Source organism: Boleophthalmus pectinirostris, unplaced genomic scaffold (genome assembly GCF_026225935.1).
Source record: "Boleophthalmus pectinirostris isolate CB_2022bp ecotype Guang Dong unplaced genomic scaffold, ASM2622593v1 HiC_scaffold_22, whole genome shotgun sequence".
In the NCBI taxonomy this organism is placed as follows: Eukaryota; Metazoa; Chordata; class Actinopteri; order Gobiiformes; family Gobiidae; genus Boleophthalmus; species Boleophthalmus pectinirostris.
The window spans coordinates 2150198-2177879 of NW_026571190.1; the positions used below are offsets into that span (position 1 = coordinate 2150198).

The following is a 27682-nucleotide window of genomic DNA, read 5'->3' on the forward strand; positions in this document are numbered from 1 at the left end:
AAACTCGGGATGATTTCTTAGGCAGCCAAATGTTTCCTTTTTGGTCCTTCCCGTGGATCAATCCTGCCCATCACCTTCACCTTTCACTGTTTTTCAGTTCTGTTGGGAAGAGAGCCTCATCAGTGAGCCTCATCACTTTGGACTTAAATGTTCTTATTAATCTGCTCCACGTGATCCTGGGGTTTTTCACTATTTTGTCCATAAAAAAAAACAAACAAAAAAACCCAAACAAACAGGAAAGGCTCTTCTAAACCTCACTCTCTCCACTACAGACAGACTGAGGTGGGTTGAATAGCCAAAAATCATGTCATTTTGTTTGTATTTGAGAGCTCCTTTATCATGTGAATCAATATCATGAAAAATATTGAGCTCAAAATGGACCTTTGACCCTTTTTTGTCAGTTCCTGTTCTCTGACTTTTTATCATGAGCCAAAAAGAAGTTTGTGCAAAGGCAAAAGGCAGAAACAGTGTATGTTTTGTTTGTGATCTAGTTCATAAATATATTTTATTTTAAAATCCAAACCCTCACCTTCTTTGTGTTATGGCCTTGGCTCAGGGTCTGAACACATTCAATAAATAAACCTTTGTATTCAATTATACTTCATCTTTAATGTGAAAGTATTGTGTGTATTTATTCATACTGTACACATTATACTGCAAAGTCACTTGTGTCAAACTGTTTGACTGTGTAAGTTGTAACTCTAAACAAGAAATCCCAAACTCTTCTGTATCATTTCAAACTAACACATGATGACTGGACCTTGGTGAGGTGTTTTTTTATATAATGGATGGAAGTCTGGAGAAAATCAAGAAAATAATCATGTCAGTTTCTGCCTTTTGCCTTTGCTCAACTCCTTAGTTTTGGCTCATGATACAAAGGCAGAGAACAGGAACTGACAAATAAGGGTCAAAGGTCCATTTTGAGCTCTATATTTCTTACATACAAATATTTCTTCATTATAGCAACTAGCTGTCAAATTTTGGGAGTCCTGTCTATTATACCAGGGTATCCCCAGGTTTGACTACCTTAAAGTCAAGACTGACCACTGAAATGAAAATTAAGACCAACATCACACCCATTATGCGGGCAAAAAACTCCAGATCCAGTTCTAATAATGACCAATCAACTACCGTACTATATCTAGAAACAGAAGACACAAAATTGGCGTCACGTCTTCACTTTTTATTCTGCGTTTTAGACGAGCGTTTTCGGGTGACGCAGAAGTGTGTGGAATTGGACTGGGTACATGCCAGGCGGCTCGGTGGTGATGCTCGGTGCTGATGTATGTGACGTAAACGTGTACACGACCTGAGCGGACCTGACCAGAGTTTGGTGTCTTGGGCAGTGTAGACGGGACTGATACTCCAAATTAGATGTTCATACATGTTACGTGATTTCACTTTGTTTTTTTTCCCTCCATCCATTTAACATTGCACTGCAGCCCAGTTGAGTAAACAAAAAAATAGTCTAATGAAATTTAAGACCTTTGTGAAAAAAATAAGACTTGGACAACTTAATTTAAGACTTTTTAATTTAGGAACGAGAAATTTAAGACCTTTTTAAGATTTTTAAGACCCCGCAGCTGCACTGTATACTTTTGTCTGGACAAAACAAACAGAAAGTAGTAGAAAGTACTCTCAGTTTCCTCTCTGGAGAGTTTTTTTGTTTCAAATTGTCAATGAAAGTTTAAAATACCATTACAGAGACGCAGCAGCCTTGTAATTATGATGACCAAAAAAAAAAAAAAGAATGAAAATCTATCAACTGTGAACGTACTGAGACCAGAGAAACCAAACAAGGTTCCCTCTTTATCTATTGGCTGTTAGGTTGTCAATCAAACTCCCTATGTTTCTAGTGTAAGTGACTCGCCGGCGCGCAGAGATTACAAGGTTTATGCAGTGATTCTTAGAGGCTTTTTTAAACTGTCGCTTCCTCACAATTCGCACAGTTTGTTGCAATGGCGGACAAGAATCCACGACCAGTTTGCCACAAAATAAAAGTCCGTTTTTGAGGTCGCTGAAAGAAGAAGAGGAGGGGAAAAGGAGCGAAGACAAACTGAGGTGATTCTTGGAGATTTCTTCCAGCGATGGCGCAAATGAAGCAGACGAAGGGTCTAAAACCTGACGCGTCGGTCGCTAAATTATTTCTAGACAGGTCACTTCACCAGTAATTCTGAACACGCACTGGCTGTAAACAAAAGTGATTTCTAGAGTAAAGAGGCGGGAGGAGGTATTTCTACTGAGGGAGTTGTGGAGGAGGGAGGTGGTGTCACAACATTTGAAAAAGGACTGTCGCTGTATTTCACTTCAAAATAATATTACTCAAGTAGAAGTACAAAGTAGTGGTCCAAGAAAGTAGGAGTAATTTAGAATTTGGATAAACTACTCGTCAAGTAAGAGTAACTTTAAGAGTTTTACTATTGGGGCACAACATCTGATTTATAATGTGAGTGCACTAAATCTGGTATTTTCAAAGGACAAACTCAAACATGAGAAAAACTAAATCTAGAAACACAAATGTTCAAAATATATACTGTTACTTCAATAAAAAAATATGATGTATGCTGCTAAAAAGTACTCTGAATTCTTCAAAAAAACTCAAGTCAACTGAGTAACTGTAACTAAGTACTCCCTACTTGTGGATGTGTGAGACGTGTGATAGATGCAGATGGGGCTTTGACACGCTCACAGCACACACACACATGGACACGGGAAATAGGATTGTGCACTTCTTCACCTTCGCAGCGGGGTTGCCAGATAATCCTGCTAATATGCAGCCCCTGCAGCAGATCTACTCAAACCCCCCTCCTATAGCATAAGCTCTTAACCTGCACCAATCTACCACACCGCACTCACACTCATTCAAGAGATTAATTCTGCTTTTAGACTTTTAAGCTGAAGATTTCTCTAGGCAAAAAAATATTATAAAGTACACATCAAGAGATATTTTACGGTTAAACAATCAATGGATAAACATAAGGTATTTTTCCCTGAATGTATTTATGTGCATTGTGTAACTTTTCTGGCGGAGAGTCCGTCAAACGCTTTTCTCCATGGAGATTTTATTATTGCTTTGTTTGGAATGTTTCACAGTGTGGCATTAAACCTTCCTATCTTCATGGAAATTAAACCAGACCAAGTTACAGGTCAGATCTGTGGAGAGGGGACCCCGCTCACAGTGACAATGTCTGTTTTTCTAGGTATTTTTGAGCTATAAAACCACCTGTAAGTTCATCAATGTAAGGTAGATCTGTTTAAAGTCATACTGTGGAACATTCCAGGCAGAGTAAAGATATATCCATAGAAACAAGCAAACAAAAAGTTACAGAATGCACCTTTAAGCTCAATTCGTTTTGCCCCAGTACATGTATTTTAGTCATCAGCTGTGCACAGTATGAGTCCAGTTATAAAGAGTTTTATTACCTGAGATTCAGGAAGTATGTGGTTAGCATGCTAGAATGTTGTTGTTAGGTTTTCTGTGATGGCAAAACTCTGCTGAGGTCTCAGGAAGTTAGAGACTAATGGCAGTGAGTAATTAGGATGCTCTGAATGCATAAGGGAAGTGAGGAGGAACTTTGGCCGACTGAACTGTTCCAAATGAACTAGTTCTGTTTTCATGTTTTTAAGAGACTTTAAGAAGAGAATTAGTAGCATTTGTTTACATCTGGGTGGACTGCAAAAGCATTATTTGGGATATGAAAAGTATATAATGGAGATGATCACTGTTGTCAGTCTTGCCGTAGTTATAGCGTATTTTCCGGGCTATTAGACGCGCTCTTAAGCCTCCGACTGTGCGCCCCACAATCCAGAGCGCCCTATACACGAATCCACTCAGGTGTCCCAGCACGACTTGAGTAAACTACAAAGCCGCACCACCCGCAGAACACACACGGAGCAGACAGCGACCACACAGTGAAAAACACCCACAGACACACTCATCACTCCACGCCGACGAGGAACGGAACGGAGGAATAAACCGAAAAAGCGAGTGCAATGTGCCACTTCTAGACACAACTGAACAACTGAGTCACTGTGAACACGTCAACAATCCGTTGGTCCCAGACAGCACCCTCCCTACACGCCACAACTGAACAAAGCCCAGAGTCACCGTGAACACCAACAAAAACAGTTGTGAAAAAAGTTCAAAAATAGACCATTCTATGACAGTGCGTCTTATAATCCAGAGTGCCTAACAGCCCGGAAAATACGGTATTTTAAGGCTAGGCAATACGACTGCAGCTAAGAATGTTAGCGGGAACAGAAGAGCGGTTCTTTGAAGGAGCCCAAGGTGTGAATGAAAACCAAACAACAGAACTGCAATTATTATATATGTATATTGGAGTGAGAAGCAAATTCAATTATGGAAAAAACACAAAAAGTTCAAGTTCCATTTATTGGGGGGACATAAGTGTGAGTCTGTTAAACAAAAATAAACAGTTTCTTTTCACAAGAGTTCATTAGCGTATAATCAACAGTTTGAGAATCGCAATTGGTATAATCCACAGTTTATGACTCACGGTTCGAGAGGCAGCGGGGTAAAAAAAAGGGAGCACTTAGTCCTGCCACACAGTTGTTTAGCTCGCCTCTGGTGGTTTGTTGAGTTGAGATTTGTCATAGTCTAGGGATGCACCAATACCAATAAGAGTATGAGTAAAATCATTTCTGTACTTGGTGATACTGAGTTCCGATACTGATACTTTAGCCCCCAAATGCAGATTTAATTTTTACTCTCTCATAATTACAGATTTTGATGCCTCATCTATGCACTGGGCTTTCAAACTTAAAAAAGGACACTGGGCAGACGCTGCTACTCCAAACATCAGTCATGAAGCTTACTGAGTCGATGTCATGAACCACTGACCTAAAGTGAGTTTTCACAGCATCTGAGACTTTAGGCAACATCACATCTGTGATGTAGCGACAACTGAGCAGCTCGTATCTGAGCTCTAGAAAATCTATAAAGACTCTCAAACCCAATATCATCGACGACTGAAAGTGGCTGCTCATCCAGCGCAGTGCAGTGGGCCTCACTTATTTTTGTTGCCCGAGTGCTACAGTATCTTTGGACATTTTCTCTTGCTTCTTGACAACTTTGGTTAAAGTTGGCTGTTGACGGCACGTTCTGCTTTGGTGAACACGGCGTATTTATCACTGTGCTGTGTGTTCAAATGTTTGATTCAATTGCTCGTATTAAATGAGGTGTTTTCCCTTCCACTTCTCGACACTTTGGCACTACATAATTTGCAATCCTCCTCACTCCTGTCATCCTCCTGGTACTAAAATACTTCCAAACTGCTGACGACGACATGATTGAGTATTATATGCGCATATGACGAGCTGTGTCTTTTGACTCTTTGTCTCCTTCTAGACCAGGGGTGTCAAACTCATTTTGGTCCGGGGGTTGTATCCAACCTACTCTGATCCTAAAGGGGCCGGATCAGAAAACTCATGTCATATAAACCTTAAAAATAACAATAAGTTCAAATATTTGTGCAGAGAAATGCAAATCTATTACAGAAATCTTTTTTAATTGATGAACTCTTTCTTTTACAAAATATTATAATATTATGAACAACCTGAAACTTTAAGAAAAATACAATTTCAACACAATCTTTTAACATGAACTTGTATGTAAATAGGAATAAGTCAATTTTTCTTGGAAAATCCTGCACTCAGCGTCCACTTTTCTCATTTTGGACATTTTTCTGATGAGGGTTTCACGGTCAAGAGTCAAAACGATCGTCCTTTAACCTGTTACCACCCACCTCATTTTGGTGTGTGCACAATAGCACTACATACCCAAATGCCATAGCTTATTAAAAGAAAACCTTAGAACCCACATGCTTGTGTGAGGCACCATTTTAAAGCTTAGGCCTTCTAGTTTCTGTAGATATGTACATGAAGACTGTGAGTGCTGCCTAACCTACAGTACAGTCAATTAAAATTGAATTTTTTTTATTTTTTTGCTTCGGAAAAAAAATGGAAAAAAGTAAAGGCCTTAGCTTGGGCATACTTCATGCTAGGCATTTGTGACTCACTACACTCATTGTTCAAGTTGTTGGCAACAACTGTGTAGAATTTCAGATCTCTAGGACAAAGGGTTTTGATGCTGTGAGCCTTTGTGTATACAAAATGACAATTTGGCACAAGATTGCCAAATTTGCGCCAAAATAATAATAATAATGTAATAATAATAATAATAATAATAATAATAATAATAATAGTTATTATTATAATACTAATTCTTCTGAGCTTTAGGCATGTTTTCTCAAGAAAAAAGAACTAAAAGTAGCCAAAATTGTCCTCCAAGTGGCAGATCTGCCTTCTATAGCACCGCTCGCACTGCTCCCTGTCTCCCTCGCTCTTACGCTTATAAACACAGCTCCCGTTTCCAATACAATCTGAATGTCCCACCCACCGTTTGAAAGCTCTGGTGATAGGCTAAAACAATATGTCAATCACTTTCTGGAAGATCCAATGACTGAAGAGATTTCCCGTAAACAAACTGATGACGCGTGCGTAAAGCCAGGAAGTAGGTGGGTGCGTTAGCTTATTCAGCGGCTTGTCCCAGCTAAACCCCGGCACCGACAACAGCGGGGAGGGTCTCATTTTGAAGCTAAGAGTGTGAGGAAAACAAGCGTACCCAACAGTGCTAGCAAACCTGCTAGAAACACAGTGGCAGAAGGGAGAGAAGAGAAACGTTTTTTCATATCATTGTATCCATCGATTCATACAGACGACGGTTTTCTGGATTATTTCCCCACATGGAATTATTTTATGGAAAAAACAACTTGATATTCTTTTTCTGTGGATTATTACGGATTTATTGAGTACAACTTTTCATTGTATTGGATTGAACGCGTTTTGGACCGACAGAACTGGCTCAAAGGTAAGAAACGCGTATTTTATTCTTTGATTATGATGTGAATTTTTAAGTTATAGCGTTTTGGGCTCGTTGCATGGCATAAAATGAATGATATGGTTGTTTTATTGAGAAATTAAGCTTTCAAACGATGTATGGCATGCCAGTAGTGAAAACAATAATGAAGGTGAAAATACAGAGTGAAATTTTTTTTTTGGAAAATCGCCCGCCGGCGGGCGGGTGGATGGTAAGTTAAGAGCGTTTGGAAAGAGACAAGACTTCATTTGTGCTGCTCTGGTGGGAGGGGCCACACACAGAGACATGCATGCATCACTATCAAAGTCCACTGAAAGTGATTCCATCCATAAAAAAACAAAAAACAAACTAACCTTGATTTCCATGGGCTGAAGCTACACTCTGTGTACGGCTCGACTGGTGAACATGTATGGAGGTGTTTAAAATGCTGGGTAAAATGCATCTTACAGAGTTCCAGTACTTAGTTTGAAAGTTTGACAGACCATGCCACAGTCACAGTGAGGAGCCATGAACTTAAAGGAATTGGAAAGTTCGGGGCAGCAGAACCGGAAGTGGACCCGCCAAAATAAAAGTCTCTGTATTAAATGCGGGTTACACTAACATGGAATCTCACGCACAAAAGCAGCTTAGACGAGCTGAACCACACATGATACACATACACAACCTCCCCAAGGCATCATAACACCCACTACCTGTACCGGAGATTTTCACACCAAACATTCTAGACCACAGCCTAGTTCTCGTATCCCTTAACCCCTTTAGCGCTGACAGCCTCATCAGCGGACAGCCTCCCCGCGTCTCCCGTGGGTGCCGGTGTTGTTGAGCTGTCGGGGTGGGTGTCGGACATTGTTGTAGTCCATTAGCAGTAGAGGTGTGTGCTCCCCGCGGCCGGAGTCAGAGCGAGGCCAGAATACAAACAGCTCTGGCCCAGCGTGTGCGCGCGCATGTGGGGTCAATAACACAGATACAGTGGTACTAGAGGTGGGCGATATATTTATATTTAAAAAATATCTCGATATATTTAAAAAAAAATATATATATATATTTTTTTTAACTCAATATGAATTCTGACATATCGTATATATCGATATAATGCTTATATTCAATTCTGATTTCGCCGCTTCGCTTGTTTGTCTTCTCTGTCGTCGCCCGCACACCCTCGCCTCCCTGACTTTGCTGCTTGAGTTTCATTCACTCCTCACTGCCGCTGTGAACGCCCAAAGTTGGTGCAAGTGAAAAACTTCTAGCGCCATTTACAGACAAAACCATCAGCAGCACATCTCATATTCCACTGAGTCATGTCCTTTCGTCCAAAAGAAGCTGAACCACATTAGCAGAACAAGAAGTGCACTGTTTATGCAAATTAGCCATGCGCTTTTAAGTTTCTGTAAAATGTAAACACAGGTGCACAAAACTGCATTAAACACATTATTATCTCAAACGGGCTGATGTGGCTCATAGTCGTTATGTTTATATGTTGTAAAGTTTAGCAATGTAAAGTTTATGCAGAAGATTTTAATTAATAATCTGTTGCAGTATAACTTGTATAATAGTGTTTGGAAATGTTCAGTTTGATCTGCAGTGGATTATGGGATGCCTCAGAGTTCCTTACTGCTGGATAGGAACATGGATCTGTTGAAATAAGGAACATCATGAATTTCTTCTGCTAAAGGAGCTCATTGTTATGGTTATGGTCTGGAGAACAAAGTTAATGCAAAGATGAGCTTGTGTTGAGTTGTTTTATTTATGAATTTATGAAAAGACAGAAATATGTTTTATTTCTTTTATTTTACAGTTAAATTATTTTTTATGTAATTAGAGTTTTTTGTAATCTTAAATGTTCCTGTATGAACTGCCGATCTCTTACACTTCAAGAAAAAAAAACAAAAAACCTTGTGGAATTTGGCAGATTTGTTTTTGCAGTTTTCAGTTTTAGGGGATTCTTTTTTCCTGTACACATATAGAGATATATCGTATATCGAGATATAGCAAAATATATCGAGATATATTTATATATCCATATCGCCCAGCCCTAAGTCGTACTTCAGCTTAAGCTTGGAAAAATGTAATGTGGGATATTTAAATTGCTGTTTACAATGAACAAACTGTAAAACAATGATCTATGAATGCGTGACACGTGAGTATGGTGGCCTCTCCACAGATCTAACCAATAGCTTGACCTGGTGGCGTGACCTGCTAGTCTTCATGGAGATAGACAAGTTAAATGCCATACTGTGGAACATTCCAAGCAAAGCAATAACTCTGCGTCGAAACAAGCAGGTGGAAGAACCTCGTGCAGCGACAGTTACATAGCGCACCTTTATTATCTAAGAGAAGAGTGAACAATTAAAAGCTCATTAAGAAGAATCACACAGAGAACATTTCATTTTTGACAACTCTTTGACATATTTGCACAGGACTGACTGAAGTAAAAAGCCTGTTCTTTCTGTTTCCATGGCACCAGGTGGTTGGGTGCCTCATAACAGAAACTTATTTATACCAAAGTCATTTTAGCCTATTGTTTTTTTTTCATGACTATAATTAAAAGAACTGTATGTAGCCTGTGTTTGTACAGTTAAAAAAAAGAAAAAAAAAAGAGAGTTAAAAAAAATAATAAATAAAAAAGTTCTACAATCATAACTTGTGTCTCCAGAGTCTGAACCTGCAGATAGAGACACATCCAGGTTTGTCACATTCTCAGTGTATGGACAGGACAATGGCTGCAGGTGCTGGGATTTAGGTCCATTCAGATCAGAGAGCCATTTTAGGTTTAAACACACTGGATTTCAGCATTGAAACTAGCAACACAAATGAGAGATTCACGTGAAGCTCATTCTGTTTTCTGAGTGGATCATCATTTTAAACCAAAACACCAAATTAATACAAACTACAAATACTGTAGCTTTTACAATTGTTATCAGGAAAAGCTGGACTTGGTCTGAACTAGGGATGGGCATTTGATGAAATTTTATTAATTGATCGTCGTGAGAATTAACGATCTATTTTCGATTAATCATTAATGGTTTTATATAATTAGTAATAGTAATAATAATGATAATACTTATCTGCATAAATAAACTCAACTTTACAACATATAAACCATCACCACTCTAGAGCTACATCAGCCTGTTTGACATTATAATGTGTTTAATGCAGCTTTGCACAAGTCTCACAGAAACTAAACTTAAAACAGCATGGCTAATTTGCATAAACTAAGCGAAGAAAAAAACAAACAAAAAAACGCTCCTGTGCGCTGATGTGGTTCAGCTTTTGTCGGACTAAAGGACTCGACTCAGTGGAATATGAGTGTTCTCTCTGTGACAGAGGGATGTTGATGCTGAAGGTGAGTCTGTTCTGTGTTTGTGTCACGATGTTTTCAAAGCTTGTACATGTGCAGGTTTAGTGCAGCTCTTTATGTTGCAGTATCCAGGCTACAGCGTCTACATGCACCATGATGAAACCAGGATACAGATGTGCATGTAAACACACTCACTGAGTGGTACAGTGATCTCTAAGGAGCCAGAGCCCAAACATGGGACTGAGGCCACAGCTCCAGTGTTTGTGTCAGATGCAGCTTCATATCTAAGCACAGAAATCTACATTCTGTTTGTCGCTTAGAAATGAACATAATTGTCGAAATTCTTGATGATCATTTATTGATTAGTCGACTAATCATGCCCATCCCTAGTCTGAACATGTTTACCTCGGACATCTGGGGACACAGATAGGTCATGTTTGTGAAATTTACAAAGAGAATTTTATAATAAAGCTCTGGGACGTGTTAACTTTGAACAGATTCTACTATTAAAATGTAAACAGATCGCACTGCTTTTCCAAAAATCACACTTACATATTTTGCATAATAGTTTAATTCAAATATAGGTGGAAACAACAACAATTCCTGCAGCGTCCTCTGCAGTCAGGAGGAGGGAGCAAGAGCTAAAACTGTTGTGCTTTATTTAACCACTCCACACATGTAAACACGCTGAGTGATATTAGCCCTAGTGCGTGTGTGTTTGTGTATGAGTGTGTATGTGAGCGTGTGTGTGTGTGTGTGTGTGTGTGTATGTGTGTGCGTGTCGTGGTAACTCGCGGCTAATGAGTATTGACAGTGAATGATTGGCTGTGGCAGATGCGTGTAAGCAAGGCCATTGGTCACACATCGCTGAAAACTAATCTTAAAGTACGATGAAATCACCACATTCACCATACTCTATTTACGTCTTATATTACATACTGCATGGGGCAAATGATTTTCTAAATAGATTCAAAGTTATATTAACTCCTCCAGAGACTTGGTGCAGTGTTGGTCACTGTGGTGGAAATTTTAGTATTGGGTGTTGTTCTTTCTGTTGTCCAGGTAAGAAGTGTAAAAAGCCACACTATTCTTCATCTTATTCTTTCTTTCACAGGAAGGCTATATGTACCTTTGGGTTTGCCATTTATATGTCTGATGGTTATGTCACATGTTAAGTGTTGATCATCTTCACTTGTACTCAGATGCTCATGTAAAGGTTACATTTCAAAGCTAAGAAAGCCAAATGGTCAGCCAGACCGACCTAATGTATTTTCCGGGTTATTAGACGCGCTCTTAAGCCTCTAACCCCATCAAAAAACGCCCGCGCGCCACAATCCAGAGCGCCCCATACACGAATCCACTCAGGTGTCCCAGCACGACTTCAGTAAACTACAAAGCTGCACCACCCGCAGAACACACAAACACACATGGAGCAGACGGCGACCGCACAGCGAAACACACCCAGATACACTCATCACTCCACGCTGACGAGGAACGGAACGGAGGAATGAACTGAAAAAGCGAGTGCAATGTGCCACTTCTAGACACAACTGAACAACTGAGTCACTGCAAACACGCCGACAATCCGTTGGTCCCAGACACACCCTCCCTACACGCCACAACTGAACAAAGCCCAGAGTCACGTGAACGCCACAAACAAACAAAACCACTCACCCATCACACTGTTGGGTTTCCTTTAAAGTCCGGTGCGGTTTATTTGTGAAAAATGTTAGAAAATAAAACATTTAATGACAGTGCGCCTTATAATCCAGAGCGACTAATAGCCCGGAAAATACGGTACATGCAAATTGTTCTTGGGAAGGGCTTGGACCTCAGAAAGTATTTAAGTGTTGTTACCCCGCTGCTCTGAGCTCACTGCAGCACAAACTCTGTCCGACAGTTTGTTTCCGGTGCAAACGTAATAAACCAACCTAGACAGACTTCTTGTATGTTTTGGTAATTATTTTACAGATAATTTCCACAACAGTCATATGAACACTTTTGACACAAATCAACACTACTCTAGATTTAAGGAGCAAAACTTGTATACAATTTTTCATTGAAGTGAATGGGATTCCCAATTAACCAGAAGTGCTACCACAAAAAAGCACAGTTTAGAAACATTCAGAGGCCAAAGTGGGCAGGGCCGAATAAGATCAATAGCAGTGATATGTAGGGAGATGTAGATGTATCATCATTATTATTACTATCTGCACTACTAACCTGCATACATAAATTCAACTTTACGACATATAAACCGTAACGACTCTAGAGCCACATCAATCCGTTTGAGATTATAATGTGTTTAACGCAGTTTTGCGCAACTCTCACAAAAACGAAACTTAAAACCGCATCACTAATTTGCAGAAACTAAGCGAAGATAAAACTACAGCTCTTGTGTCACTGATGCGGTTCAAGTTCTGTTGGATTAAAAGACATGACTCAGGTGAATACAGGTTAGTGTGACCATATTTGTGTTTGTCAAAACCAGGACACCGTACGGGGGGAGGGAGGTGGGGACTCGTCATCGAGATTGAGCGACTCTCACCTGGCAAAACCTTTTCCCACTGGACACCGAAACATATGTGCTGCTTTGTTCACTGTGCACATGGCCTCACACTTGTCCCGAACAGAACGGAAAGCGTGGAATTTCTTGTACAAGAATCCGTGTATCATTCGTTCATTCGTTTTTCAATATAAAACCAAAAATAAGAAAACGAAAAAACAACAGTTTTCTTCGTTATTTGTCTCCAAAACCAAAATGAAAAAACGGATAACGATTCGTTTTTTCAGTTTTCGATTTTGTGTTTAAATGAAGAATGGAAAAAACGGATAACGGCCGTTTCCCGTTTATGTGACTTCCGTGACTGCGATGCCGGACTTTTGCACTGCATATGCACTGAACGGGACTGATCCAGGTCCAGACCAGAGCGGGACTGAGACCGGGACCAGAGCGGGACTGAGACCGGGACCAGACCGGGACCAGACCGGGACCGAGACCGGGACCAGACCGGGACCAGACCGGGACCAGGGCGGACTCCGAGCTCCACGGGGTCCGAGCCCCCGGACCTGGTCCATTTGAACCAAAAGTTCTTAGTTCGATTCATTTTCATTGGTGTGAATGCATCAGTCGGAGGCTTTGCACCACCTCGGAACCAGACGCGGTTCTTGAGCGCGGAGGACCAGAGCAGCTCTGTCCAGGTCTCAGTCCCGCTCTGGTCTCGGACCTGGATCCGTCCTGATTCAGTCCGTATGCGGTGAGACTGGGACCAGACCGGGACCAGACCGGAGGCTCAGAGCCCACGGCAGGGCCGGAGCTCGAAGCTGAGGCTCGGACCCCGTGGGGGCTCGGAGTCAAAGCTCGGAGTCCACCCTGGTCCCGGTCTGGTCCCGGTCTCAGTCCTGCTCTCAGTCCCGCTCTCAGTCCCGCTCTCAGTCCCGCTCTGGTCTCAGACCTGGATCAGTCCCGGTTCAGTCCGTACGTGGTGCAAAAGTTCGGCATCGCAGTCACAGAAGTCACGTAAACGGGAAACGGCCGTTATCCGTTTTTTCCATTCTTCATTTAAACACAAAATCGAAAACTGAAAAAACGAATCATTATCCGTTTTTTCATTTTGGTTTTGGAGACAAATAACGAAGAAAACTGTTGTTTTTTCGTTTTCTTATTTTTGGTTTTATATTGAAAAACGAATGAACGAATGATACACGGATTTACAAGTCATCGTTAAATACGCATTTGCGTTGCAGACTGACCGACTGTTTGTGTCTCGCTCCTTCTGAGTGCAGAACTACATGTACTGACCCCTGTTTGGTCACGCTACGCACAGCAACCTACATTCGGTTTGTCGATTAAAATGAATGTAATCGATGAAATTCTTAATGATCAATTATCGATTAATCGATTAATCACGCCCATCCCTAATTTACACAATCTCAAATTGTATTAAATTCCAGACAAAAAATACTTTTACATGAACACACAATTTGTGTTTTTGGTCATTACCCAAAGTTCATGACCACAGGTGAGGGTAGGAGCACGGACTGAGCTGTAAATGTGGAGCTTTGTGTTTGGATTCAGTTCCTTCTTCACCACAACAGTCTGATACAGCGACCACCTCACTGCAGACGCTGCACCGATCCAACTGTCAATCTCACGCTCCATCCTCCCCTCACTGTGAACAGCAGCCGTATCAAATCTAGGCAATCTCAGATTTTACTTTAAAAAAGCTATAAAGAGCATTTGGTGCTGTCATATTCCAAAATGCACAGATGTCATTCTTGAACTGGATATTTGACATGTTTTTGACTTTACAGGTCTACTGTTAGAATTCTTAATGAATCTGTTTTAACATGTCCGCTGAGGTGCCTCTTGGCTTGGTCTCTTTCAAAAAACACATTTTATCTCTGGAGACTTTCTGATAAAATAAAGATTAACTAAAAATTTGTCAATTCTAAACTCTAGTCTGAGGGTAAGAGGATAAGAAGTAGACTTGTCACAGAGTTTCTGCAGAGGGTATGGGGTTCTTCTGGGCTATTTTGGAAAGGCTTAATCACTCAAATGGACTTTAAAGCATACTTACAGTCTGCTGAACTGAGCCCAAGTTCATTTATTACAGCTCTAGGCCTTTACTCATTTAGTGGAATAATCGATCGATAGAGTCTTATTCGACCAACATTTCTATTAGTCATTAGTATGATGTTTTGTACATCACAATATTCATCTAAAAAGACTTAAGAGTCCCCCATAGACTTCTGTGTTAAAAAACTCAAGTGCCAAATGAAAAGCCATGAAAGTTTTCAGTGCCTCCTATGGAGAGCTGCACATCACACCAACAAACAGCAAAAGATTATACCAAAAGATTATGTGACACTGGCTTTGAAAACGGGATTCATGGATAATACGGCGTCTTGACAATAAGTGAATAAACATTGCTCGAACATGCACAAATGACTCAAATATTTCAGAGTTGTTTTTAACACAAAAAGTGTATTTTTAACTATTTGAAAGTTAAATCGGGATTTGAGTTGGGGTTATTTGCCAGAGTTGATATGGCTGAAGTTAATCCAACTTCCTCTAGTATTAATTCAACTTCCCTTAGTGTTAATTTGGCACCTCTCACCCTCCACCTCAAACTCCCACGAGAGAAGACCAGTTTAAACCAGTTTTGTTCATAATTTCATTTTAATTTAACTCAAATAAAGTTAAAAAATCAAACACCTCTGTCTGTTGGTTAGCTAAATCAAGAAAACCCTACAAAGTGTAATCTGTTTACTCTCAAAATGTTAATATAACTCCAATATAACTGATTTCAGGGTTAAACAGGAACTTCAGTCCAGTGTTACTTCATTAACATTTCCAAAAATGTTAAATTAACTCTAGAACAGTTTGGACTCATATAAACCCTGAGAAAATGTTCAAATTGATTCTGTGAGAGTCAATTTTAACACTCCACTTTTTGCTGTGTTTACCTTATTTTTCGGACTATAATTTGAACTTTTTTCATCGTTTGAATGTTTCCTGTGACTTATATATATATAAATGTTCACACTGACAGAGGTGAGAGGTTCTAGTCTTGTGTGTGAGTATGTGCTGCTCCTGTTCCTCCTGTACCACTGTCACTTCACTCTACTGCACATGTCTCCTGCAGAAAGAGCCTCTGTTCTGTCTGTATCATGTCAGTCGATCGCACCATTACTTCTGCACCGCTGAACAACTTAACATTTAAATAAACTTATAAAGACACTGAGAAGACTGAACACAAATGCCCCCAAAAACAAAATCAGATTTTGCAGATTACAAACTGCAAATCCTGAAATCTGCAGCTGAAAACGATAATCGAGCAGCAGAAAGAAAGTTTGGAGTGAGAGAGTTGTTTTTCGATGTGGATGGAGGCTTAATAACCCAGAAAATACGGTACTAGAACTTGACTTTACACAGGAAATGTCGGTTCCTGGTCTCTGATTTTGTAAAATAAACTTCCACCAAAAAGTGCGACTTATGTTTTTTTTCTTCTTCATTATGCATTTTTTGGCTGGTGCGACTTATACTCCGGAGCGACTTATAGTCCGAAAAATACAGTAATATGGTTAAAAGTTTAAAAGATCTGATGTAAATACTAAAGCTCAAATTCAAGTCTAACCTGAGTAACAGAGTTTCAGACAATGCAGTGCCTTTAGCTAGCGTCACAAACCCAAGGAAAAGTTGACGGCATGAGTCGCATCGTCAAATGGACAGTCTGTGTATTAGGGCTGGGAGATATGGATCAAAAAATATATCTCGATATCTGTACAGGAAAAATAACTCCCCAAAACTACTGCAAACACAAATCTGCCAAATTCCACAAGGTCTTTTTTTATTGAAATGTAAGAGGCAGGCAGATCATATAGCAACATTTAAGGTTACAAAAAACCCTAATTACACAAATAATCATGTAACTGTAAAATAAAATAATACATATTTCCTTCTTTTCATTCATAAATAAAACAACTCAATTCAAGTTCATCTTTGTTAACTCTGTTATCCAGACCATAATCATAACCATTATCAGAAGAAGCTCAGAATGTTCCTTATTTTAATAGATCCATGTTCCTCATCAGCATAAGGAGCTGTGAGGTTTCCCACAATCCACTGCAGATCAAACCCAAAGTTTCCAAACACTATTGTACAAGTGACACTGCAACAGATTATAAATTTAAATCTTCTGCATAAATAAACTTTACATTACTAAACTTTACAACATATAAACCATAACGACTACGAGCCATATCAGCCCGTTGGATATTATAATGTGTTTAATGCAGTTTTGCGCAGATTTGTTTATGTTTTACAGAAACTAAACTTAAAAGCACATGGCTCATTTGCATAAACACGACTCAGTGGAATATGAGATGTGCTGCTGATGGTTTTGTCTGTAAATGGTGAAAAAGTTTCGTGGCGCTAGAAGTTTTTCACTGGCACCAACTTTGGGCATTTACAGCGTTAGTGAGGAGTGAATGAAACACAAGCAGCAAAATCAGGGAGACGATGGCGAGCACAGAGAAGACAAACAAGCGAAGCAGCAAAATCTAAATTGAATATAAGCATTAGGGATGGGCATGATTAGTCGATTAATCGATAATTGAGCATTAAGAATTTCATCGATTACGTTAATTTTAATTGACAAACTGAATGTAGGTTGCTGTGTGCAGCTTGACCAAACAGGTCTGTACATGTGTCTCTGCACTCAGAAGGAGCGAGACACAAACAGAAACAGTGGGTCAGTCTGCAACGTACCGAAGCACAAATGTGGATTTAACGATGATTTGTACAAGAAATTCCACGCTTTCCATTCTGGTCGGGACAAGTGTGAGTCCATGTGCACAGTGTACAAAGCAACACATATGTTTCTGTGTCCAGTGGGAAAAGGTTTTGCCAGGTGAGAGTCGCTCAATGTCGATGACGAGTCCCCGCCCCCCTCCCCCCGTACGGTGTCCTGGTTTTGACAAACACAAATATGGTCACACTAACCTGTATTCACCTGAGTCATGTCTTTTAATCTGACAGAAATTGACCGCATCAGCGACACAAGAGCTGTAGTTTTTGCTGAGTTTATGCAAATTACCGATGTGGTTTTAAGTTTGGTTTCTGTGAGAGTTGTGCAAAAGTGAATTAAACACATTATAATGTCAAACGGGCTGATGTGGCTCTAGAGTGGTTACTGTTTATATGTCGTAAAGTTGAATTTATTCATGCAGATTAGTAGTGCAGATAGTAATAATAATGATGATCATTTTATTTTAAAAACGTTAATGATTAATGGATAATCGGTAACACTTTATAATAACTACACCTTACTTAGTCTTAATAAAGCATGAACAAAGACTTAATTAATAATGAACAAATATTTAGTTAATAATTATTCATGTTTAGTAAATGCTTAATAAATCATAATTAGTCTTCACTTTAGAAAAGCTCTCAGAAAGACTTAACTAACAGATAAACGCTGCCTGAATTATCATTGCATTGTATTATTAGTAAATTATTATCTCATAGTTTAGTAATGGTTAATAAATGCTCAAATGGTTAGTTCATGAGTAATTAAGTATGAAATAATTATGAGTAACTATTTACAGCACAGGCAAAATAAGTGCAAGTGCTAATTAAGGTAATAAGTCGTTACTAAGCATGAATCATTAATTAAATCTTTGTTCATGCTTTATGAAGGCTAAATAAGGTGTAGTTGTTATAAAGTGTTACCGGATAATTGATCGTTAATTCTCCCGATGATCGATTAAGAACATTTTATTGAATGCCCATCCCTATTATGCATTCTTCGGCTGATGTGACTTATACTCCGGAGCGACTTATAGCCCGAAAAATACGGTAATATGATTCAAAGTTTAAAAGGTCTGATGTAAATACTAAAGTTCAAATTAAAGACTGACCTGAGTAGCAGAACAAACCCAAACCCAAGGAAAAGTTGACGTCACGAGTCGCACCTTCAGACGGACAGTGTGTGTATTATAATGAGTGTATTGATAGAGTAGAGTTATCGCTCGGCGCTCACACTAAGTACCTCTGTGTTCCACTTTACAGCCGCTCTGCCATTACAAACAATACGAGTGCCAGACTACACACCCGAGCACTTGACCGGAATAATTACTCCGCCAAGAAAATCAAGCTCCATCCTTCTATCTCTCCCTCTTTCCCTCGCTCCCTCCGTCCCTCCCTCCCTCCGCCTGCCAGCCCGGGCGAAAAGCTGGAGGGCCTATCATACGACAACACAGGGACGACAGCAGCGATTAGATGGTGCCACGCTTTGAGAACAAAAGAGGATGAGAGGAAGAGAGGGGATAGAGAGAGAGGGGGGGGGGGGGGGGGGGAGGAGGAAGTGTGGAACAACAAAGACAGAGGAGAACAGCGCGGGGTTCATAACAGAGAGAGGGGTTTAACGGCACCAGCGCAAGAACACGGCGAGGTTTAATTAGTCCACAGAGAAAGAGAGGAAGAGAAAGAGAAAAAGAAAGAGAGAGAGGAGAGAAGGGAAGGGAGAACGGGTAGGAGAGAGGAATAGGAGGAGACGCAGAGAGGAGTAAGGAGACAGGGTTGAAGTAGGAAAGAAGGAGAGAGAGGGTAGGAAGGAGTGGGTAAGAGAAAGAAAGAAAGAAAGAAAGAGAGAGGAGGAGGAAGGAGAGAGTGTGTAGGCGAGGGAAATAGAGAAGTAAAATGAGAAAGATTAGGGGAGAGAGAGGGAGATAGAGGGAAGGAGAGAAAGAGGCAGATGGAGAGTGAAAGAAAAAAGAGGGAGAGGGAAAAAGGAAGAAAGCGAGAGGGTAGGAGAGAGAGTGAGAGAAAGGAAGGGATGAGGGAGGAGAGAAAGAGGGAAAAGGTAGAGTAAGAGAGAGTAGTAAGAGGAGCTGAGAGAGTGATAGAGCAAGAGAATGAGAGGAGAAAGAGTGTAAGAGAGGGAGGGAGGGAGAGAAAGAGAGGGACAGAGAGGGAGGAAGAAAGAGTGAAGGAGGGAGAGAGAGAGGGAGGAGAGGGAGAGAAAGAGGGGGAGAGAGAGAGGGAGGGAGAAATAGGAAGGAAAAGAGGGAGAGAGAGGGGAGAAAAGGAAGAGTCAGAGATTAGTAAGGGGAGCTGAGAGAGTGATAGAGAGAGAGAGGAGAAAGAGCGAGAGAGTGGGAGTGAGGGAGAAAGAAGGAGGGAGAGAAAGAGAAAGATAGGGAAGGGGAGGGAGAAAGAGGTAGAGAGACAAACAGAGAGGGTTAAGAAAGAGTGAGAGACAGGGAAGGAGAAAGAGGGAGGGAGAGAAAGAGAGAGGGAGAGAGTGGAAGACGGAGAGAAAGAGATGGAGAGAGGGAGGAAGAATGAGTGAAGGAGGGAGAGAGAGAGAAGTAGGGGGAGAGAGAGAGAGGGGGAGAAAGAGGAAGGAAGAGAGGGGTGAAAAGGAAGAGTCAGAGATTAGTAAGGGGAGTTGAGAGAGTGATAGAGAGAGAGAGGAGAACGAGAGCGAGAGAGAGGGAGTGAGGGAGAAAAAGGGAGGGAGAGAAAGAAAGAGATAGGGAGAGGAAGGGAGAAAGAGGTAGAGAGACAGAGAGGGTTAAGAAAGAGTGAGAGAGAGAGAGAGAGAGAGAGAGAGAGAGAGAGAGAGAGAGGAGAGAGAGAGGGGGAGAGAGAGGGAGGGAGAGGAAGAGGGAGGGAGAGAGATAGGGGAGAAAAGGAAGAGTCAGAGACAGTAGTAAGGGGGAAGTGAGAGAGGGAGAGAGAGGAGAAAGAGAGCGAGAAAGAGGGAGGGAGAGAAAGAGAGAGATAGGAAGAGGCAGGAAGAAAGAGAGGGAGAGGGAGCAAAAGAGAAGGAGAAAGAGGGGGAGAAAAGGAAGAGTCAGAGAGTAGTAAGGGGAGCTGAGAGTGATAGAGAGGAGAAAGAGAGCGAGAGAGGGGGAGTGAGGGAGAAAGAGCAGGAGAGAAAGAGGGTAGGATAAAGGAAGAGATAGACAGAGAGAGTAGTGAGGGGAGCCGAGAGAGCGAGAGAAAGAGAAAGCGAGCGGGCGAGTAGATGAATGAGTGTGTTCCCCTGGCGCAGACGCTGGGGCGGCCGCACAAACACTGCTCCATTACCGTTATTAGGTCACATTTGGATGCTGATGTTATTTTTAGCGCAGGACGCTCGATTACGGCGTCGATTACAAGTGGCATCGGGGGGACGTGTGTGTGTATTATTTCTTCCTCTTTCAGACGCCCTACAAACAATCACCATCACAATCAGAGGCACGAGGCAGGAGCAGATGGTAAAGGAGACTCAGACCTCACGAGCTCCGATCGGCTCCACGCTCCATTCACAAACTCAAGCTGCCTGGGCTTCGAGTGGAACAAAACACTAAATCAATCTTGTTTTCACTGCTAAACCGTGTGTGGTGTCGTCTACTGTTCCCGGGCATTTTTTTTCTTGGCAGCTTTAGCGCGAGCCGGGCCTATCTGCAGCTCTCCGCTCAAAAACGTATACAAATGAGTGTGTCCTCGCTCCATCGGTCACTGCTATTTTCAGTGCTTAATGACATCACGCAAGACAGACACGTGTTTCTGATACAAACACTGAGTGCAGGGGCGGAGTTTCACGTGTGGATACCTGTCAGTCCAATCACACACCTCACAGCGCTCCCCACACTCTCTGAGCTACAGGATCCTGGGGTTTTAATCATTATTATACAGGGTGTCCAAAAAAATTTAACATCATCATCGCAGGCCAATCATTTTGACAATTCTTGTTGAAATAGGCGAGTTTCAGCTGACATCATTGTTATTAAAAGCCCGCGTTGCTGCTGGGAAATATTTTGGTCGGAGGCAAGAAACACGGTAGCGTCAAACACAGTGCGTAACCTCGCGTATTTCTCCCCGATAATGGTAAATTCCTGCTGCATTATCAGATGCACAAATAGAAGCACGGAAGAAGGAAAATGTCTTTTTCGTATTCTGAGTGAAAAGAACCACTAACGGTGAATTAAATGTCTTTCAAACATCCGCAGAGCAAATGTAGAAGATCCTAACAAACCGTGGACTCCAACAAGTTCAACAACACATCGAGACTCTTGGAGGTTTGCATCTTTTCTGCTGTGAATGGCCCAGGAGTTTCCACCAAGTCATTGTGGATATCGCCCAAGTGAATATTTGTCCAGGTAGTTGGCGATTCTGACCAGAAATTCGGTTTGGTCCAAGGTTTTGTCGGGGTTGAAAAGGGTGATTTGGCTCCATCGATGCTTATGACCAATTTCTGGTCAAATGGTCTTGGGTCCTCTGCCGTTAGAGTGGATAAATAACCGGGATCAATACCCTTTACGTGCTTTCTTGCTCCGTCCGTCATGTTGAATTAGTGTTTCTTGCCGCCGACCAAAATTCCCAGCATGCAACGCGCGCTTTTGTCAACAATGAAACTTGCCTATAACCTCAGTTTTTCACAGAATGTACAGATGTATATATTTAATATGGATTGACATGATGAGTCGATTAATAAATAATTGATCATTAAGAATTTTGTCGATAATGTTCATTTTTAATCAACAAACCGCATGTAGGTTGCTGTGCGTAGCGGTTATAGGGTGACCAAATGTCCGTTTTTCACGTCCTGTCCTGTCTGTCCGTTTTTTGTTTTTTTTTATAAAGTGATGCAGGTTTTCATGATCTTTCATTTGGCCATTAAACTGAGCGGCTCTCGTAGCTCTCTGCACTCAGAAGGAGCGAGCAGACACACACAGTCGGTCAGTCTGCAACATGCCGAAGCACAAATGTGCATTTAACGATGACTTGCACAACAAATTCCGTGCTTTTCGTTCCGGTCGAGACAAGTGTGAGGCCATGTGCACAGTGTACAAAGCAGCACATATGTTTCGGTGTCCAGTGGGGATGCAAGGGACCTTAAACCTCACCAGGACACCGAAAAACATGAAAAAGTTTTGCCAGGTGAGTGTAGCTCAATATCGATGACGAGGCCCCACCTCCCACCCCCTGTACGGTGACCTGGTTACGGACACACAGGTGCAAGATACAAACTCAGGAAATAGCAAAAATAATTATTACTCACCTCTCGTAAAATTGTAAAGGTAAACTGTAGTATTTTCATTCATATTATCCAAAGAAATTTCCCTCTGCAAATAATGACACCCAATTCCCAAAACAACACTATTAATCCAGTTTGAGGCGTTCTTTAAAAGTAAAAAGGTGAGAGTAGTTCCTCACATGTCTATTTACATCTCGAGGTGAAGCTGCAGATTAGAAGCACAGACTCTACTTCCTGTCGACGTCATCTTCAGCCTTCTGTGCATTAAAAATCATGTATCTGAAGATTTGCACCACCTTTCACAAATAATAACTGTTTTGATTTGTATATAAACTAGAAGTGCAGAGTTCTGATCTTTGAATGGTTAAGCCTCAGAGAGCGAGAGGTTTTACTGAAGACATAAACAGAGGACGCGACCGTGCTCGTATCTATATATCCTGTAGTGCTCAGACATATCCCTCTGCACGTTTTGTGATCGGAGATTTAAAATCTCATCTTGTGTCTGTGGTGTGCGCTTTTTGTCGCACAATTGAACATTTTTTAAAACTAAAAAATCCTGAAGTGTGTAGTGGCCTTTATTCCACTTTTTTCTACATGCTCCGGTTTAATCAAAAGGCTACAGCAGTGACTTTTATCTATTATGATTGTGCGGCGTAGAGTTTAGCTTGAAGCATTCTGCACATTCAAAGTGCTCACTCTGCCTTTACAAAGAGCTGCAATAATCCAATCGATGTTCCTCTATGTGACATGTCCAGTGTGATACAGCATGTTCAATATGATGTGACATGTTCACAAGTATAATCTGTTGCATTGTAAGATCTCTTCACCCCTATTTCACGCCTCATCTGCCTTGTCCAATAAAAAACTACAAGTCAAACATGTATTTCAAAAAGACGACTTTTGTGACATTGAACTCTCATCTTGTCACAGTAAAGCTATAGCCAGATAGTGGAAAGTTATCTCCTACAGAGTTTGTTTAGTTCAGTTTGTTCAGGTCAGGAGGTGTGGAGAAACACAGATGTGGCTCTGTCTTCTTGACGGCATTAGAGGATTGTGTATTATAGAGTTGTCAAAAGTATTGAAAATCAGATACTAATCTACAGTAAAGCTAGTATCAAAACTAGATACTCATATGAGCAGGTATCAATACGAAAAAAGGAATAATCTTGAGCTGAATCAGAAGTAGAAGAGCACACAGACTAGTAAACGCCCACGGACCACTGTCAAACCTACCTGGACCACTGAGGGTTTACACTGATATAAAACCAGAAAGTACTATGATTTAATGTTGAAAATGTGAATATTACAATTCTGATTTGCTTATTGTCACAAGTCAAACCGCCATTTTGATTTGACTGTGGTGAATCTCGACGCAGTGAGCTGAGTGGAGCGTACCTTCTTGAAGAGCAGAGAGTCGTCCATGTGTTCCGCGTACACAGAGGTGAGCCTGTACTGGTTGGCTGTGGTGATGTCGATCTGGTACCCGGTCAGAACGTAGCACACCGTCCGGAACTCCTGGATCTTCTTCTGGAACACCTCCTTCAGACGCTGGTTCTTCAGCTCTGAGCTCTCCATCTGTTTACGCAGCTCTGAGAACACAGACCCGAAAGAGGAACAAGACAGGTCAGATATAACTGACATGTTTTTGTTACTTTAAAAATATATATATTTGAGGAATACTAAAGGAGGTATTTTACTTCTATGGATTTATTATTATGTGTTATTTACTGTTAAAGAGAGAAATTCCTTCTCACTTTGAATGGGCTTGTCCTTCCACAGATCTGATATGTAATTTGGCCTGGTGTGAATGGTTTGCCATCATGGTTGTCATCTGGACATTGTTTTTTGCAATCAAAATGTTTCAGCTCCATCCAGACGCCATTGTACATTTGATGGAACTGTCTGGAAGCACTACGTTTCATCTTAACCTCAGTTTACAAACTCCCGTACCAAAGAATGGGAGCCAAAACATCTTTATTGCAAAAACAGTCCAATAAAAGCCCAAATGACCACTGCTGAAACCATCTTTACCTTGAACCACTCCTGGATGAATGAGGGATTACACGTCCGCTTAGTGGAGACAGATTAATACAGGGTGTCCCAAAAAAATTGACATCATTTCGCAGGCCAATCATTTTGGAAATTCCTGTTGAAATAACCTCAAATTTTCACAGAATATACAGAAACATATCAAGATTTTATATTCAATATTGCATTTTTGTTCTGTTTTCAGCTTGAGCCTCCTGGGTTGAACTCCCAAAGAGAAATCATTTGGAATCTGCTGCACACACTCACCCAGGACTGTGCAGCCGTCAATGCAAAATTTGGAAAAAATTCACCAACCGGCAAACAAATCTGGACTTGGTGTCAACAATTTAAAGAAGAAGACCTCTAGTAGACCATCATCAACATCAGAAAAGAATGTCAAGCAAGTTTGTAAAAAAAAAAAAAACTCTTGTGAAGCCCCAAGAAGTACATGAAGTACATGTCACATCACACTGAACATGCTGTATCACACTGGACATGTCACATAGAGGAACATCGACTGGAATATTGCAGCTCTTTGTAAGGGCAGGGTGAGCACTTTGAATGTGCACAGAGCTTCAAGCTAAACTCTACACCACACAATCATCACAGACAGAAGTAGGTAGACAGATAGGCAGACCATCAGCAACATCAGAAAACTCTTGTAAAGCCCAAGGAAGTCCGTAAGAAGAACAAGTTTGGAAACCCAGATTCCTCGAATGATGGTTTGGTGTAGCAGATCCTTTAGCCCTGCAGAAGCAGCCGAACTCTTTACATTTTTGGTACCAAGTCTAAATTTATTTGCCAGTTGGTGAAGTTTTTTCAAATGTTGCATTGAGTCTGTGCAGCAGATTCCAAGACACAAAATGACTTCTCATGACTCAACCTGAAAACAGAACAAAAATAAAAAATTAAATGTAAAATCCTGTTATGTCAACAAGAATTGCCAAAATGATTGGCCTGCGAAATTATGTTAAATTTGTTGGGATACTCTGTAGATTAAGATACGAGTGACACAGCGCACATTTGTGTCAACATACACACATTATACAAGCAACTGCAGGTTTTGAATATACCTGATGCGTAACGTTCCCTGTTCCCCTCACCTGTCAACTAAAATCTGTCTAACTCCTGCAGTTTTCCTCTCAGCAAAACAGACCCAGCTGTTTGGATCGTCTCTCTCCCACCTTCAACCCACCTGCACCACGGGCAGTGACCTCCCCCGGCAGCCCCAGCCTCAGACAGCCCCCACAGCCCCCACAGCCCCCACACACAGCCCCCACACAGCCCCCACACAGCCCCCACAACTCCACAAGGCCTCACACAGCCTCATACAGCCTCACACAGCTCCATATCTAGCTCTGGCTCGCTTCGACTCCCATGACAGCTTAATATCAGATATACTCCCCCGCAGGCACAGCTCCTGCCCCCACAGGTCAACAAACACCACAGCCATGCAGAGAAGTCCGTCCTCGGAGTACAAACCGAGACTTCACTGTGAGGAATACACGCAACGCTGAATGTTGTAGAAAGGTTGGAAAATTGAAACGACATCAGTTATATTCAATAAGAAGGCACATAAAACTATATCTGTAACACATCAGTAACTTCAAACAGGATACTGCGTTTACATTGCCAGGCACATCCTCTCCCTCCGTTGCTCTTCGATCCAGGCTCATACAAATGGCTTCACAGGGGCTCATTGGTCACTCATCATTTTGAACAAAAAGTCTCTCTTCAGATTTAGTGCAAGGCTCATTCAAAATGCAGAAATACACAATGTTTTTCAGTTCAATCCGTGTATCATTCGTTCATTCATTTTTCAATATAAAACCAAAAATAAGAAAACGAAAAAACAACAATTTTCTTAATTGTTTGTCTCCAAAACCAAAATGAAAAAACGGATAATGATTCATTTTTTGTTTTCGATTTTGTGTTAAATTGGAAAAAACAGATTAACGGCCGTTTCCCGTTTACGTGACTTCTGTGACTGCGATGCCGAACTTTTGCACCGCGTATGGACTGAACCAGGACTGATCCAGATTCGAGACCAGACCGGGACCAGAGTGGGACTGGGACCGGGACAGACCGGGACCAGAGTGGGAGAGGGCGGACTCCGAGCTTTGACTCCGAGCCTCAGCTTCGAGCTCTGGCCCTGCTGTGGGCTCTGAGTCCCGGTCTGGTCCTGGTCTTGTCTCGGTCTCAGGCCCGCTCTGGTCCTGGTCTGGTCCCGGACCTGGTCCATTTGAACCAAAAGCTCTTAGTTCGGTTCATTTTCGTTGGTGTGAAAGCGTCAATCGGATGCTTTGCACCACCTCAGAACCAGCCTTTCCAGAGCACCTGACCTGTAGTCCACAGCACATTCTCGCTTTGACGATGACACAGAACCGCTCGGACCACTGGTCTCGGTCTCAGTTCCGCTCTGGTCCCAGTCTGGTCCCGGTCTCACTTCCGGTCTGGTTCCGGCCTCAGTCCCGCTCTGGTCTCGGACCTGGATCAGTCCTGGTTCAGTCCGTACGCGGTGCAAAAGTCCGGCATCGCAGTCACAGAAGTCACGTAAACGGGAAACGGCCGTTATCCGTTTTTTCCATTCTTCATTTAAATACAAAATTGAAAACTGAAAAAACAAATCGTTATCCGTTTTTTAAATTTTGGTTTTGGAGACAAATAACAAAGAAAACTGTTGTTTTTTCGTTTTCTTATTTTTGGTTTTATATTGAAAAACTAATGAACGAATGATACACGGATTCATTTCCCTGTTATATTTTTGTCGTTTCTTTTTTCCTCAGAAGCAGTCGTATTTGTTTCGATACAGACGGACCATGCGTGTCGCTGATTGGCCAATCCACCTGTCAATCACACAGCTGTAACTCAAATTAAAGTATTGGAAATGTGTGTATTCATGATCCCAGGCAATTATTTATGCCG

At 41.4% G+C, this 27682-nt stretch overlaps 1 protein-coding gene across 1 annotated transcript in view; it reads right to left on the reverse strand.

Moving 5' to 3' along the window:
- Positions 1 to 27682, reverse strand: part of mad1l1 (mitotic arrest deficient 1 like 1) — a 237739-nt gene that overhangs the window by 63348 nt on the left and 146709 nt on the right. Inside the window, exon 17 of the mRNA XM_055158345.1 lies at positions 24125 to 24318. Within this exon, the coding sequence (XP_055014320.1) occupies positions 24125 to 24318 (194 nt within the window). The remainder of the gene's footprint in view (positions 1 to 24124; positions 24319 to 27682) is intronic.